The sequence below is a fragment of the Oncorhynchus kisutch genome, linkage group LG20 (genome assembly GCF_002021735.2).
Source record: "Oncorhynchus kisutch isolate 150728-3 linkage group LG20, Okis_V2, whole genome shotgun sequence".
Taxonomy (NCBI): Eukaryota; Metazoa; Chordata; class Actinopteri; order Salmoniformes; family Salmonidae; genus Oncorhynchus; species Oncorhynchus kisutch.
The window spans coordinates 16,396,925-16,414,423 of NC_034193.2; the positions used below are offsets into that span (position 1 = coordinate 16,396,925).

Genomic DNA, 17,499 nt, shown 5'->3' on the forward strand with positions numbered 1-17,499 from the left:
CATTGAAACCCAGGCTACCTAAATATGGTTCCCAATCAGGGACAACGATAAACAGCTGCCTCTGATTGAGAACCATATCAGGCCAAAAATAGAAATGGAAAAAACATAGAAAAACACACAGACGGTCCACACCAAATCATGCCCTGACTATACTAAATAAAGACAAAACAAAGGAAATAAAGGTCAGAACGTGACAATGAACCTTATTTATAGGGCTACACATATTAATATGGTGTAAGGGATTTCCTCCTCTTCTTCCGAAGAGGAGAGGCGAGAAGGATCGGAGGATCAATATGCGGCATAGTAAGTGTCCATGGTTCTTTTAATAAGAAATACTACACATGAACACGACTGAAATACAAAAACAGTAAATGTGGAACGAATGAAACCCAAAACAGTACCGTGTGGTGAAAAACCCAGACACGGAAACAAACACCCACAAACAAACAGTGAAACCCAGGCTACCTAAGTATGATTCTCAATCAGAGACAACTAATGACACCTGCCTCTGATTGAGAACCATACTAGGCCGAAACATAGAAATCCCCAAATCATAGAAAAACAAACAGACTGCCCATCCCAACTCACGCCCTGACCATACAAAATAATGACAAAACAAAGGAAATAAAGGTCAGAACGTGACATATGGGCTATTTTCATCCCTTTCCTGGTCAGTTTATCAGAGATAGACATAATATGGAAAAGAAGAAACAAACCAAAAAGGAAAGAAAAAACCTTCAGCAGCCCAATAATCAGTTGGTCTGTGTAAGTGTGTGTGTGTGTGCTGCAGGGTTGAAGCTACAAACCCATAGGCTTGGCGATCTCATCCCTTCCAGGCTTTTCAGATAAATGATACCCTCGCGGCAAACAGTGGTTGTGGCATGTAGTACGCAATCTGCAGATAGACTCTACTCAGTATACATGGCATTGGGACATGCCAATATCGACGCCCTGCCTCGAAATTCTGCCTCAAAACCATCAATACACGCTGAATTCACCTGCACAGTTGATCTCAATTATTATTGGTCACCTCCTTACCGCTCCCTAAAATATGATATTTGTGTCCTGTTGCAACCCAGGTCTTTCAAGATACACTATATATACAAAAGTATGTGGACGCCCCTTCAATTTGTGGATTTGGCTATTTCAGCTAAGCGTCAGCTGGAGTGATGTAAAGCTCACCACCATTGGACTCTGGAGTAGTGGAAACGCGTTCTTCTTTAGTAATCAAAAAAATGCTACCTGCCCCAATGCATAGTGTCAACTGTATAGTTTGGTCGAGGAAGAGTAATGGTTTGGGGCTGTTTTTCATGGTTCGGGCTAGGCCCCTTAGTTCCTGTGAAGGGAAATCTTAACGCTACAGCATACAATGACATTATAGACGATTCTGTGCTTCCACCTTTGTGGCAACAGTTTGAGGAAGACCCTTTCCTGTTTCAGGATGACAATGCCCTCGTGCACAAAGCGAGGCCCATACAGAAATGGTTTGTCGAGATCGGTGTGGAAGAACTTGATTGCCCTGCACAGAGCCTTGACCTCAACCCAATCGAACATCTTTGAGATTAATTGGAACGCCGACTGCGAGCCAGGCCTAATCGCCCAACATCACTGCCCAACCTCACTAATGCTCGTGGCTGAATGGAAGCAATCCCCACAGCAATGTTCCAACATCTAGTTGGAAAGCCTTCCCAGAAGAATGGAGGCTGTTATAGCCCATGATTTTGGAATGAGATGTTCGGTGAGCATGTGTCCACATACTTTTGGTAATGTAGTGTATGTTCGCCCTATGGTTGGTATTGCCATAGCAACAACTTAGTCCTTTTTTAACAGATTAAGGGCAATTTATCTATTTGACAACTATTCTGTAAAGTATTTCCTTGGTTAATTCGTATGAATTCGTATGAATTGAAATTAACATTGGTGTAGCTTACTGACTGTTATTATTTTATTTGTTAATAGTTTCCTACTTACGTTATCCAAAAGTGTCATTTCTTATCAAGATCAGGGGGAAAACAACCATGGACTGTACACATTTGAAATGTGTAACTACATCAAGTCAATCAGGGGATTCATTTATTTGTGCCAGAAGGGCGCGGGCCGGAATCGTATCTGCGTGACACTGTAGGCCTATATGTGCGCACTGAAGGCAGCGTCCCTAACCGCTAAACCATCCCAGGCCACAATTGAACTCAATTTTGACAGTTAATTTGTTAATTTGTAACCTTAGGATACACTAGACATTTGTATGTTGTAGTCTGGTGGAGACCAATGTCTATCTTGTGTTATTACTCTATATAAAACGACGGTGGTTGATGTGTATGGCTGAATTTTAGATAAATGTTTGTACATTTGAATGTTGCAGTAACAGGGCCTAGGCCTAGAGTTTGTGCAATCGAGAGAGAATATGATTTTGATAGCAAGCCTGATCCCAGTGATTCGACTACCTCTGCATGGAGAGAAAGAGAACTGCTAATTTTCAGCCACTCACAAGGCTCATTTGAATTTCCTGATGCAGCACGAAAATTCTCTGCGACAGAAGTGTGATCAAGTTAAGAGCATCTGTAGATGGAATTCCTGTTAGTGCATTGCTACCATATTACTATAGTCTTAGAATCAGTTGAAACCCCTTATGCCCGAGTAAAAAGTAATGAGAATTCCCTTGCCTTCATAAAATATTGCATTACGATCCTATCATTTGACTGGTGGAATATTGGTTCTGCGAAGGTATACTGTATTTCCCACTTGTCTTCTGCTTCAAAACAACTTACTCATATACCAGACAGGAATAAAGCAATAATGCCCAGCTAGCTGCTGCCATCTGATATGAACTTCAATAAAGTAGAGAATAAATGGACTCCCACTGTAGGAGATGATCATATCATTCACCAAATATAATACCTTCTACTGTCTTGTACCAAATATACCTTCTAACCGTCTTGTCTTTATTGGCTACTTTCGGTTCTAAAACATAGGACTTGATATTGCAACAGCATGAAAAGCTGTTCCGTTATGTGGTCTGATAGCTTTTCAGACCCAGTTCCTGTCATTAATAACAGTGTCGACCAGATGGATCCCTTCCCACCAGGTTGCCTAGCCAACGGGAAAGAGAGAAATCAAGCAAGTGATAAAGATGTCTTGCCGACGCAGACATAGAGGAGCCTGAACACAGCCAATAGTTCCTCTCCAGCCCACCGCCAGGCGGATAAGACAGCTTCACTAAATCAGTCAAGGACAGGCAGACTGTCAACAAATCTAAGAAAATCCTCTGTTTGAAGAAAGAAAGTTAAAAGATTTGATTTGGAGACAAGAGCTCTGTGATTTAATGAAAGTAAGTCTCACTCCTACAGAGCACAGTGAAGGGCTGGTATTTTGAAAAGGACACTTCATGTTCCACAGAAAACTGCAGTGAAGGTCATTTTTTGATGATAATGATTCCCTCAGGTTGGTAAATGTCAGACTGCCAACTGTGCTTGTGGATGAATGGATCCTTAGTGGAAGATGAAGGATGGGTTTTACTGCGAAAATACATTTCTTCTTATCGCTGATTTTACTCTGTGAGCTTAGTTAACTGACTGCAGTAAATGGTAAGCAGTGGTGTTGTGTGTGTACGGTATGTGTGTGTGGTCAGTGTTAATAATTGGCCTGAGAATTATTCTGAGGATTGGGAGTGGATTAACTCCTGTTGACCATTGTGATTGTCCAACCTTTGTTGGATAATCAGAAAAGCTTACCCTTCAAGTGAAATGAAGGACTCTTCACAAAACCTGACTGCAGTATGTTATACAACAACAGAGCCACCAACTAAAGATAACACATCTTTGAACCCCTCTAGTGCCCCTACTAAGTACACCTTCTGTCGGGGTATGACAGACTGCACTATGGACAAAACAAGTGAAATCCACAACAGACAGATTCATCTCAACCGCCAACCTGGTCTCATAGAATTTCCTATGGATCTGTATGTAAATCCGAAACACTCCATTTAGTATGATATGTTACGTTTCGTGTGGTATGTAGTAATTTGTGGATGTCCATCATCCATTTCGTATGATATGTTACGAATTACAATTCGCATGATATGTTACAAATTGCAATTCGTACAATATGTTACGATTTTGCAATACGTATGCTATGTCACGAATTGTAGCTATAGTTAGCTAGGCTAGGGATTAGGGTTAGGGGATACGGTTAGGGTTAAGTTTAGAGTTAGTAGTTAGGTAAAATGGTTAAGGTTAGGGTAAGGGTTAGCTAACATGCTAAGTAGTTGCAAAGTAGCTAAAAAGTAGTAAATAGTTGCTAAAATTGTCCTTGATGACCTTTGGGTTGCTAGACGTTCATGTCCAACCCAACCACCCTCCTTTCATTTATGCCTTAGGTAACCATACCAAACCTAACATATCATACTCATTTGTTTACATTTACTACAGTATGTTACATCTAATCTATGAGACTAGGCTTCAACCACCCATAGCTGTCCAATGTACATTGTAATTACAGCACATTACATGTACTCAAATGAAATGAAATGACATTTTCCAAATATAACTCTGAAAAGGTAGCTAGCATTACCTTGCAGGTGTTCCTGTTTGAGCCCGGTGGGCTTACAGCAGGCCAGCCCCATTCCCATGTTTCACTGAGGGGAGCTGACAGTGCTACAGCTGGGGCATGAACGTACACACTGCTCTCCTGGAGGTTGTATATCTTTATCCACAAACAGGTACTACTGGGCAGACGGTGCCAATAAGGCATGCTCGATGCCAGGAAAAACAAAACCCCAAAAACAAGTCCCTTCTTATTTTTCATCCGTTCACACGGTCCCTCATTCACTAACATGGGCAGCAGCAAATCCCTCTATCCCCTAGCTCCCCTATGGAGAGGCAGGTCCCAGAGGAAGAGCTAAGCTCTCCTTGTGTTGCCTTGCCTTGCTCTCCCTCCCTGGCTGTGTGCAGCTGTGCGTGGAGTGACAGGAAGATGGGCTGCTCTTCCTTTCCTTACCAAACAAACCTCCACCGTCCCCACACAGAAAACAAACAGACCCTGCTAATCAATTGGGAAGCCTCTGGCTGGCCAGCTTTGTGATGGTGATCTATAGTACGAGTCTAAACCGCAATGTACTGTATCAATGTAATCATGTTGTTGGATCACACGATGCTGTAGGCTAGTTTGTACTACTAGCCCATACACAAAAAAGTGTTAAACAAATGAAAATATATTTTATATTTGAGATTCTTCAAAGTAGCCACCCTTTGCCTTGATGACAGGTTTGCATACTCTTGGCATTCTCTCAACCAGCTTCATGAGCAATGCTTTTCCAACAGTCTTGAAGGAGTTCCCACATTTGCTGAGCACTTGTTGGCTGCTTTTCCTTCACTCTGCGGTCCAACTCATCCCAAACCATTTCAATTGGGTTGAGGTTTGGTGATTGTGGAGGCCAGGTCATCTGATGCTGCACTCCATCTCTCTCCTCGGTCGAATAGCCTTTACACGGCCTGGAGGTGTGTTTGGGTCATTGTCCTGTTGAAAAACAAATGATAGTCCCACTAAGCACAAACCAGATGAGATGGCGTATCACTGCAGAATTCTGTGGTAGCCATGCTGGTTAAGTGTGCCTTGAATTATATATAAATCACTGACAGTGTCACCAGTAAAGCACCCCCACACCTCCTCCTCCATGCTTCACATTGAGAACCACACATGTGGAGATCATACGTTCACCTACTCTGCGTCTTACAAAAATCTCAAATTTGGACATCAGACAAAAGGACATATTTCCACCGGTTTAATGTCTATTGCTCGTGTTTCTTGGCCCAAACAAGTCTCTTCTTCTTATTGGTGTCCTTTAGTAGTGGTTTCTTTGCAGTAATTTGACCATGACGGCCTGGTTCACGCGGTCTCTTCTGAACAGTTGATGTTGAGAAGCATTTATTTGGACGGCAATTTCTGAGGCTGATAACTCTAATGAACTTATCCTCTGCAACAGAGGTAACTCTGGGTCTTCCTTTCCTGTGGCAGTCCTCATGAGACTCAGTTTCAGCATCGTGCTTGATGGTTTTTGCGACTGCACTTGAAGAAACTTTAAAAGTTCTTGAAATTTACTGGATCGACTGACGTTCATGTCTTAAAGTAATGATGGACTGTCATTTCTCTTTGCTGATTTGAGCTGTTCTTGCCATAATATGGACTTGGTCTTTTACAAAATAGGGTATCTTCTGTATACCACCCTTACCTTGTCACAAAACAACTGATTGGCTCAAACACATTAAGAAGGAAAGAAATTCCACAAATGAACTTTTAACAAGGCACACCTGTTAATTGAAATGCATTCCAGGTGACTACCTCATGAAGCTGGTTGAGAGAATGCCAAGAGTGTGCAAAGCTGTCATCAAGGCAATGTGTGGCTACTTTGAAGAATCTGAAATCTAAAATATATTTTGATTTGTTTAACACTTTTTTTGATTACTACATGATTCCATATGTATTTATTTCATAGTTTTGATGTCTTCATTATTATTTTACAATGTAGAAAATAAAAAATAAAAAATAAAGAAAACCCTTGAATGAGTAGGTGTGTCCAAACTTTTGATTGGTACTGTATGTAAGCAAGTCGCTTTCGATAAAAACGTTTGATAAATGGCCTGTATTAATTCCAGCATGCTGCTCAGAGACATGGGACTCAAACCCAGCACTTAGCTCGTTTCCTTTCATAGACATGGGACTTAAACCCAGCACTTAGCTTGTTTCCTTTCATAGACATGGGACTTAAACCCAGCACTTAGCTCGTTTCCTTTCATAGACATGGGACTTAAACCCAGCACTTAGCTCGTTTCCTTTCATAGACATGGGACTTAAACCCAGCACTTAGCTTGTTTCCATCCATAGACGTGGGACTTAAACCCAGCACTTAGCTCGTTTCCATCCATAGACGTGAGACTTAAACCCAGCACTTAGCTCGTTTCCATCCATAGACGTGGGACTTAAACCCAGCACTTAGCTCGTTTCCATCCATAGACGTGGGACTTAAACCCAGCACTTAGCTCGTTTCCATCCATAGACGTGAGACTTAAACCCAGCACTTAGCTCGTTTCCATCCATAGACGTGGGACTTAAACCCAGCACTTAGCTCGTTTCCATCCATAGACGTGAGACTTAAACCCAGCACTTAGCTCGTTTCCATCCATAGACGTGGGACTTAAACCCAGCACTTAGCTCGTTTCCATCCATAGACGTGAGACTTAAACCCAGCACTTAGCTCGTTTCCATCCATAGACGTGGGACTTAAACCCAGCACTTAGCTCGTTTCCATCCATAGACGTGAGACTTAAACCCAGCACTTAGCTCGTTTCCATCCATAGACGTGGGACTTAAACCCAGCACTTAGCTCGTTTCCATTTCTCACGCAACACTATCTGGGGTCATGAAGTGAACCATTGTTGTAGTTGCTGACAGTTTATGCATATCAAGTAAGAAGAGCTCACACTGAAGCTCAGATGAAATGTAGGTATGCATTGATATTGTCTACTTTTCCAACCTGGGTTACATTACTCAAGTAAACAAGGTCATAAACCAATCAGAATCACGTCATTTCACACAGCAATTAACTATAGAGACTTATAAGGATCTTGTTGTAGTCTGTCCCTATTCCGAGTCAGCCTGGTCTGTAAGGAATGATCAGACAGACATTCAGCTCTGACAGCAAGCTGAACTCAGAGCAGAAGTACTGTAAGTCTTTAGAGAGGAGGACTGTCCCTTTGTCTAGAACTGTTACCGGTGTGCTTTATAAAACCCATGGATGTTGCACGTGTGGGGGAAGGGGATAGACAAACAGATATTTGATAAGGCTGAACTTAGTTAAATACTCTGTGGGAGAGCTGGGGGCAGGGGACAGGCTCCAAGTGTGTGTGTGTGTGTGTGTGTGTGTGTGTGTGTGTGTGTGTGTGTGTGTGTGTGTGTGTGTGTGTGTGTGTGTGTGTGTGTGTGTGTGTGTGTGTGTGTTTGCACATGCACTGGCTAAACAAGTAGCCTGCAATAAGGAATTAGCTGAAGTAGTCACGTTTACCCAGGCTTGTGCTTTAGTGTGTGTGTGTGTGTGTGTGTGTTAGTGCACCATCCCTTCCTGGCTGTTGTTTCCCAGCTGGCTTTATGGCTAGAGAACCAACACAAAGGGAAGTTTAGCCTTGAGTAGCCCCCTTAAGCACAGACAGCATTTAAAAACCACAGATTATTACAACTGTTCCTTAATCTGATAGGCTTTCAGTCATAGCCGTATACTTTCAGTTGAACCAAAATGGATTGTTGGATTTGGCTGTGCTTTCATTCATTGCTTACTTTCTAGGTCCCAAGGATTTTACAGTTAAAATAAGCAGGATATTTAACTTTGAAAAGGTGTGAGGCCTCCCAAACTAGTTTAATAAAACCCTTGGATATGAGGACAGAAGAAATGCTATCAGAGAGGTTCATTTGGTCATAGGATGTCAATGTAGAAGTTCTTGTGGAAATGAGTGGAGATGTATTATGTATCACTGTATCGTCACCTGCCAAATTTTGGACCCCAAAGAAAATCCAGCTATTTGTACCCTTGATGAGTTAGTCTCAGTTTACGAAAGGTGCTAAGAGAAATTCATCAAACGTGCTATGAACATCATACCGACAGTAGCCTCAGGAGTCATGGGCTCTCTATCCCCCTGCAGTCAAAAGCCAAATTGTTAAACGAATTGCAGGCACTGCTCTGTGCCAGAACCGGTGTTGAAATGGATAGTATGAATGAGGACATAGGACCATCGGTCCAAAGTGGATCTGACTCCATACTGTATGGAGACATTTTGGCTGATATGGGTCAATGTATTATTCCCCGTGGACCCACTGTAAGAAGTGTACAGAAAGCTTCCCTGCGCCTCTGTTGAAGCCTTACAGTAATACTTGTTTACCATGATCCCCTGTTTCCCAACCCCTCTTACTAAAAGTGCTAGAGTGGATCTTTATCGTAGTGCGAAAGTCAACCTAAGCCCTCAGTGGCTGTTCATTTCAAAGCTGAGAAGCGAAAAAGGCTTTCATTTAAGCTGATTAAGAATAAAACAAAGAGGGAGAAAAAAAAACAAGGGCCTGAGGATTGAATATCTTGTAAACATTAGATGTAGGCGGTATGGAGGGGATGAGTTGGGTTTGGGAGTGAAAGGTATGTAAAGTGCACAGACCAGATTGAAATTCAATCCCCTTTCCATTCTCACTGTCGCACTGTTTTAATGGTCTTCAGAAATGGCTTTGTCTGGCTGTGTGCTGCCTGCCTGGCCCATCCACACTTGGCTGATTGGGGTCACACTCTCCTGCAATATTTACTCAGCATAAATAAAACACACAGGGACCCACTGGCCCGTCGACAACAATAAACAGTGGGAAAAACCACCTAGAAAATACCCTTTACTGAGTGATGTAGCTAACTCGCATACTCTGAGTGACTTTCATTGAAAATGACCATTTGGCTGTATTGAGAGCAACCAAAAGCTTGAAGAGCTGATTGAGTAGGGTCTTTCCAGCACACTCGCCCCCAGGCAACGCTGTGTATTGTCTGTGTATGGATGTCAACAGTAACAGACTCCTGATAGACACGAGACCCAGGTATTGGGGTCGATAAGCCTGGACAAGGCTAGGAGATTCTCTTTTCTCCCTGAGGTATTAATGTGTTCTTAGAGATTAGTTCTGATTCTGGAGTCTTAGTTTGGAAATTATGTTATGAGAGAGATTACCATCCACAGGATTTCGAAAGCAATTCTTAGCTGGTCATATAATTGCACAGTGCATTGAGTGCAAGCTCATCTACCAGTCAGTAGTGTGTACTGTATGTGTCCTATATCTACATTCTCTACACCAGACACCGTTGTTAAACATCAGCATTGCCCCCTGCTGGCCTACGGCGGTATTGAGAAAACTGCCATGTTAAATATCAGCTCTGTGCGGTGATGCCTGACTTTGACAGCACATGTATTTTTTTTGGTGAGAATAGGAGAGGGTTTGGTGTTGATGGATCACCTCACCTGGAACGATTTCAAAAAGATGTCTCCCTGGTTCTTCTGAGTTGGCGGTGAGCTCATTCACCTGACAGCCCTGCAGGGGTATGCAGCCCTGGAACGAACAAACCGAAAAGGACTTAACTGGAACACAGGAATCAGCAGCATTTGGGAATAGATCAACTTGAAACCAAAGATTAATGATACCTCAGTGAGACTCTAATCGATTAAATCACAAATATTGATTAAATCATGATGAGAATATTAGGGTAGAAAATAGACCGAAGATCTCGTTATTTATATTGATCTCTTTAAGCTATCCAATGATGAAGATGTACACATTATCAAATGCAGATCAATAGTAATTTAACAAGGCCTGTTAATCAAGGCCTGTTAATTAGAGACTACGCAGAAGGAAAATTGGTCTCATCCTACCAGTCTGGAGCTGGCACTATCCCACATCAAACAGGCTGCGATCTTCCAAATGGCCAAACTAGAGGCCAAGCTGTCACCACATTAGTCGCCATGGCAACAAATTGGTAGAGCGTTGGCGCAGGGCTAGCAGCCCAGAAGCACATCTCCCAAGCGTACAATGTGGCTTGAATACTGCTGGTGGGAACGAATGAATGAGAAGAACCAAAATGTAACTCAAGATCTGAGATTATTCTTCCTTCAGAATGTGTCTTGGAGCAAACTCTCTGGCTCTAACACCAATCCATTCCTTAATGACCTGCTCTGCATGATGAGAAATGGCTATAGATCGCTTTTGTGCAAATGTCCTTCCTCCAATTATAATTTCCTTTCATCACAGTGTGAGACCTTGATGTGTCATGTGCCTATGCAGTGCCCTGCTCCGATTCCTATTGATTAGATGGGGGGAAAGCGTCCAGATCGACACTCGCACACATCCTGAATACTGCACAGGGAGGTGTGTGTGTTTGGAAATCAGTTCTGGCTGGATGACTATGGACAACCTGTGATTAAAAGGTGTCAACCAACAGATGTCATGACTGATGACCAACACTGAGTGACGGTATCAAAATGATGTTTTATCCTGATTTTCCTCCTAGGCAGGGCACGATGACAATGTAATCCATCCAGGCTAGGTCATGGTATAGAAAGATCTTTATTTTCTATTGGCCATTTGACCTGCGTGTCTAAGGAATGGATGGAAAAAACCACAGCAGACATGCAAAGTATTTGTGGAGAGGATCTGAACCTGCGACGTTGGCTTTATATTAAGGTCCCATATTCAACCAAATAAAGGATGTCAGCTAACCTCTGTAAGAACGTGAAGAAGAGCTTAGGTGTGAACGTTCAGTACCTGTGGCTTGGTCTCCTCCTCCTCTTTGTAGAAGAAAAGCTGGTCGGAGCGCAGGACAAACCATCTCAGCTGCCAGTTCTTCATGATGCTCCTCTGTTTCTTCAGCCAGCCAGCTTTTAGAGCCCCCTCCTGGAGACTGGGGGAGGACGGGCGGATTGGGCCCCGGGACACATCTCCCATCACCATGCTCTTGGACCGGGCTGGAGAGTGGAGATACACATACAAACATGAATACAAATACACATTTAAGCAGCAGGGAGACAGGCACATACACACAGTGTGTGTGCGCTCCAGGGTTGCCATGGTGAGGCACATACCACACACACCATGTCCTGCCCTGGAGCTGAAGCTGAGGCCCCCCTTCCTCCCCCGGGTAGAGGTGGCTGGAGACCCACCCGGCACAGGGAAGAAATGAGAGGCCTCAGGTGATATAAGTGATTAATGTAAAGCCCCTGGTAGAGAGTTATTGTCAGTTCTGGCAGACCAATAGAACCAGGAACCTGTTTGAACTGGGATAACAAGGCCTCCTGGGATTGTCTCTGGGTTTTAGTGTAATGTGAGCTCAGTCAAGGACCGTTTCAGATGCATTTCATGTCAGGAGGCTCTGGAGTCACGCGCTGTCCCTCATCCTGTATCAGTTTCAATCTGTTCTCTATACAACGCAATTGATGAAATGAGCTACATTAAAAATGACAGGAATCACTCAATATTACTCAATATTTTTCTCAGAGAGAAGATGGTGCTGAGAGGCATGGCAGTTCTGCTTCTAGCTCCTAAGCAGCTTTGCAGTATTTGTCTTTTTTTTTGTGTTATTTCTATTAAACTCAAATACAAGCATTTCGCTACACCTGCTATAACATCTGCTAAATATGTGTATGTGACCAATAAAATGTGATTTGAATACAGTACAGCCTGTGCAGAAAGTAACATCTGGTGATTCATAGTGGCAAACAGTATGCTTTGATCATGCCATTTCCCCAAATCAACTAAACCCTGAATACAGCTTCTAGAGACAATCCTGAGAGAATAACCACTCAGCAACACATCTCACGGAACCAAACAGGAGCAAGGCAAACAAGACAAAACTATTTGATTATCATGTATAATTTATAAGAATCAATCCAGCATCCTGTGTGACACACTCAGGATCAATGCCCAGATGGCTTGGAGGCGGAAGGGGGGATGAAAATCAATGTTTGTTCTGTTATTTCTCTCTTATTCTCCTTCTGCTTCTTCTTGCGATATGGGATGGGGGGCCAGGAGTTACTCCTGACCCTAAGGATGGGGAATGCTATGGTATAGATGCAGACACCCTGAAGAGACACTTCCCGACATATCCCCGGGCACCACCAACCATGTTTCATTGGAATGAACTGATAGTTCAAACGGTTCATTCATTTACAGTCATTGTGTACTATACTCTGTGGTTGTGGGCTTGGCTGTGGCACAACATAGCATGGCCACTATAGCCTGGTCATCACTCCACCCTCTACTCCTACCTCCATCGTTGCCTGGCTCCCTTCCTAATCGGTTAAACTCACAAGAGGAACAGGGGCCGTATATCACATTAACCATCTCTCTCTCTTTCCGTCTACAACCATCCCTCTCTGCCTCCGTCACCATGTCTGGCTGCACTGCTGGCCCCACTCAGCCCTGTGTTCTACCCTGGAAGCCTTATTAGAGTAAGTGCATACTGTACACTCAAGAGTCCTGCAGGGACTATAAGCATGGTTAGTAGAGTGTTGTTTGAGCTCTTTTGTTTGAATTGGTTTATTGAGAGAATGAATTTGAATTGGTTTATTGTGAGAATTAATTTGAATTGGTTTATTGTGAGATACAATGGGCTCTAGTCAATCTGTTCAAAGCTGAAGCGTTACAGATTCCGCGCAAGAAATGTTGAGGTCATTTCCGATTGAGCTGGCATATGCAGAGTTTACCGTGAATACAGTCTCCTCCGAAGCGGGAACATTGCCTTTAAATTTCAATCATTCTGTAAAGCTGAACTTCTGCGATGCGGATTGAATAGAACCCAATATTGAAGAATTATCGAGAAGGAGAGGAGAAGGTCTTTCACTACTGTAGTCATTATTCTGTCATTCTGGACAGATGTATTTCATCAGTGGTGTTTCAGGACACAGAGGCGTTGTGGGTTTTCTAAACGGACATTTGGGGGAAACCTCATGAGTTTTGTTTTCCAGTTTCCACACTGTCTTTTCAAATGTGTCTCCACAGGAAGAAACCAACTGGGTCCAAGAGGAATGAAGGAATGATTTGTAAATGTTGCCATAGTAATGTAATGTACTGTAGTTCGCACCAGCTGTTGCAATCCGTGGGCGCTTTGGAATACACTGCCCAGTCAGTGTGTGTGTGTGTGTGTGTGTGTGTGTGTGTGTGTGTGTGTGTGTGTAGGCCAAACGCTACACTGAGCCAGTTTGGACATTTCTCCTCACAGTGATTCATACCTTCCATAGGGTTGACATGGGTGTAGCTACAATGTGGTCTCACTCAATCTGTAACATTGGGACTGTGGTTCAAAGTGAACAGTTTCACAAAATACTAGCAATTCATTGAGTGAGTGTGTGTTCATACTAGGTCTTTTTCCATGTTTAAAGTTAAGTAAATGGATGATTCACTCTCCCAGTAGCCCTGGGATTCAAACCCACACATGCTATCCCCTCCATATGATCTATAGTTATCTTCAATGAACAAGTAGTAGATTGGTGGTCCACCATCTTGATTCTATGTATCATGTACCCCCTGACCCCAGAGAATAGTCTGCCAAGGATGTGCATCATGAGTCATTTACATTGTGTATGAGCTTCATTAATACCATCAATCAATGAGCTAATGTCTAAAAGCGCCAGCGAAGATGTGCTCTGTATAATCTGTTTATTTAGCATGTTTCAATGTGCTGCTACTAGCGTATGCTATATATGTCAAACCCATAGTAATTACACATTGTATGATTTAATCCATAGCAGAGCCATTTATTTGGATAGTTGAGACATTGAGGCTTCTGCAATATGATGCATTTGCATGACACTACAACATTCTATGGCAGCCATGTTGGCTTCCTATTAACATTACATGAGGAATATCATGTCTAGAATGAGCGTTATGATGCATTTACATGATACTACAACATTCTATGGCAGCCATGTTGGCTCCCCATTAACATTACATGAGGAATATCATGTCTAGAATGAGCGTTATGATGCATTTACATGACATTACAACATTCTATGGCAGCCATGTTGGCTCCCCGTTAACATTACATGAGGAATATCATGTCTAGAATGAGCGTTATGATGCATTTACATGACACTACAACATTCTATGGCAGCCATGTTGGCTCCCCATTAACATTACATGAGGAATATCATGTCTAGAATGAGCGTTATGATGCATTTACATGACACTACAACATTCTATGGCAGCCATGTTGGCTCCCCATTAACATTACATGAGGAATATCATGTCTAGAATGAGCATTATGATGCATTTACATGACATTACAACATTCTATGGCAGCCATGTTGGCTCCCCATTAACATTACATGAGGAATATCATGTCTAGAATGAGCATTATGATGCAGCCACGTTAGCTAAATACATGGCTCTGATCCATAGTAATGGCATAAACTAAGTGTGGCTGTTTTCCTGTTGATCTCATACCTACCTTACAGTATGATGTTTCAACGTGGGTGAAAACTCAACCCAGAGATAGTCATCATGACCCTAGAGAATTATGACTGCATGATTGCATTGCACACACACGTACTATAGCCTATGATATCCAGTCGCTATTTTTAATGCACTTTTGAGCTGTGTAGTCATCATCACACGGTATAGATGTATATGTCCCCTCTCCACATCGAAGAACAGCTATCCATTAACCCGTCACAATGGGTAGACTTATTAGCCACAAGACAAATTACCTGGCTCTTTTTCTCCAAGCATGGAATCCATTTTGAGAAATTCTATTTCATTAACCTGGTCGCTGTGTGATTTATGATGCCTGGGAAGGGGCTGGTAGAGTTACAGGTGCATAATTTCCACTGACTCCTCTGCGGTTGATGAATGTATTAACCCATTGAGAATTAGTGGAGTGTTTGCGTTGCCGGAGAAACTGTGGTAGGCTCCACTCGGATTGGGGGGGTGGGGGGGTGGGGGGGGGGGTACTTATCTATGCTGTGTGTGTGGGTGTACTACTGTGCCTGTAGCTTAGCAGTACTGTCCATGATGTGTAATATAGTACAGTAGTGGGATCTCTCATTCCAAAAAAACATGGTGAGGAGAAGAGGGAAACAGCTGCGATGTGGGCTATTTAATGAGGTTTCCATGGACCAGGAAATAGATTTTCTATGGACCAGGAATTGAAATCGAATTTCGTCATGTGTTTTGTTGAATGAATAAAAGGAAGCAATCACATTCCAATTACAACATCTATGCAGAGAATGTGTGTACCTTAGAACCACAAAGCTAATTGAATCTATTTAATTCATCCATTTTGTTTCTCGTACACTCTCAATTGTATCTTACTTTAGAGAGAATAACAGAACAAAGATAACAAAGTGACCTATCCCTATATCTAGTGATATTCACCTTTTCACATTCACTATTTAAACACACCTGCATCATTTTGACGTTCACCATTCAATGTATCAAAAGCAGCAATTGACAGACAAGCATCAGATCAGCATTATCAAGATGAAACAGGAGATGATGATGTCATTGACAGCATCGTAGTAGAACGACCTGTGTGTACCGCCCATATGCTCCATTCAGATATGTAGTGGTAGTAGTAGTAGTATGGTTAGGTAGTAGTGGTAGAGAAAAATACAACGCGCTCGGCTCTCTCACCTCTCCTGGTCTGTCTAATCTTGGGACTCAGCATGGCTGTCATCGCAGGAATACCACACTGGGCATGTTCATCCGTCCGTCCGGCACCCCACCCCTCTTGCTCTTGCTCTCTATCACTCTTTCTCAACACACCATCCTCTCCTCTGTCCTGCCTCTCCTCTCTTCTCTCCGCTCTACCACTGACGTTCTGCAGTAGGCAACAGCAGCAGCAGCAACAGCAGGCTATGGGGCTGAGGCTGAGGGGGAGGGATTCCTCCTCCTCGCACACGCTCAGTGGCCTCCACCCATCCCTACTGCATTATTCATCGCCAGGGTGACCACGGCGGTAGGGAGGGTGGAGGGAGGGGGGATCTCATCCCACTCTTACTACACCACACTGACAGGTAAATGCCTGTGTGTGATCAGAATGTCCTTCCAAGCGCAGGCTTCACTGAGGCTGAAACACACGAGGAGTAGAGCTGCTGTCTTCCCTCTCTCGTCCTCTCACTCTTCCTCTCTCTCTGGCTGGCAGCTACCATCTTAATCGGCTACAGCTGTGTGCTTCCCTGTTTTTCACAGATGTTCTGTCATTTTTTCACTTTCTCTCTTCTTCTCCCTCTGTGTTCTTCCTTTTCTTTCTCGAGTCTCTGCCTCTATCATCTCTAGAGCTCTGTATATTATCTCTCTCTGCCTCTCATCTCTAGAGCTCTGTATATTATCTCTCTCTGCCTCTATCATCTCTAGAGCTCTGTATATTATCTCTCTCTGCCTCTCATCTCTAGAGCTCTGTATATTATCTCTCTCTGCCTCTCATCTCTAGAGCTCTGTATATTATCTCTCTCTGCCTCTATCATCTCTAGAGCTCTGTATATTATCTCTCTCTGCCTCTATCATCTCTAGAGCTCTGTATATTATCTCTCTCTGCCTCTATCATCTCTAGAGCTCTGTATATTATCTCTCTCTGCCTCTCATCTCTAGATCTCTGTATATGATCTCTCTATGCCTCTCACGTCTCAAGATCTCTGTATATTATCTCTCTCTGCCTCGTCTCTAGATCTCTGTATATTATCTCTGCCTTTGTCATCTCTAGATCTCTGTATATGATCTCTCTCATCTCTAGATCTCTGAATATTGTCTCTCTCCCTCCATCCATCCCTCCCTCTCTCTCCCTTATTTCCGTATCTCTCTAAGAATATGTCCCTCAGTCAGGCAGCAGCAGCCCAGATATCCTCCACTTCTTCTCTTCATCCTCCTCCTCCTCTTCTCCCCCTCTTCATGCTCCTCTTCCCGTATGGAGGATAATAGCTTTAAATCCTCCATTGCAATTGAATC

The 17,499-nt window shown here is 43.0% G+C and overlaps 1 protein-coding gene across 2 annotated transcripts in view; it reads right to left on the reverse strand.

Moving 5' to 3' along the window:
• Positions 1–16,706, reverse strand: part of arhgap22b (Rho GTPase activating protein 22b) — a 37,142-nt gene extending 20,436 nt beyond the window's left edge. The window contains exons 1-3 of one of the 2 annotated variants that reach the window (XR_004204564.1): positions 16,189–16,706; positions 11,326–11,525; positions 10,029–10,116 (exon numbers count right to left, since the gene is read on the reverse strand). Coding sequence is in view for 1 of the 2 variants with exons in the window: in XM_020453520.2 (XP_020309109.1) it covers positions 10,029–10,116; positions 11,326–11,525; positions 16,189–16,231 (331 nt within the window). In the remaining variant the exon portion in view is untranslated. The remainder of the gene's footprint in view (positions 1–10,028; positions 10,117–11,325; positions 11,526–16,188) is intronic. The other variant, XM_020453520.2, reaches the window with a different exon arrangement.
• Between the last annotated feature and the right edge of the window lie 793 nt (positions 16,707–17,499).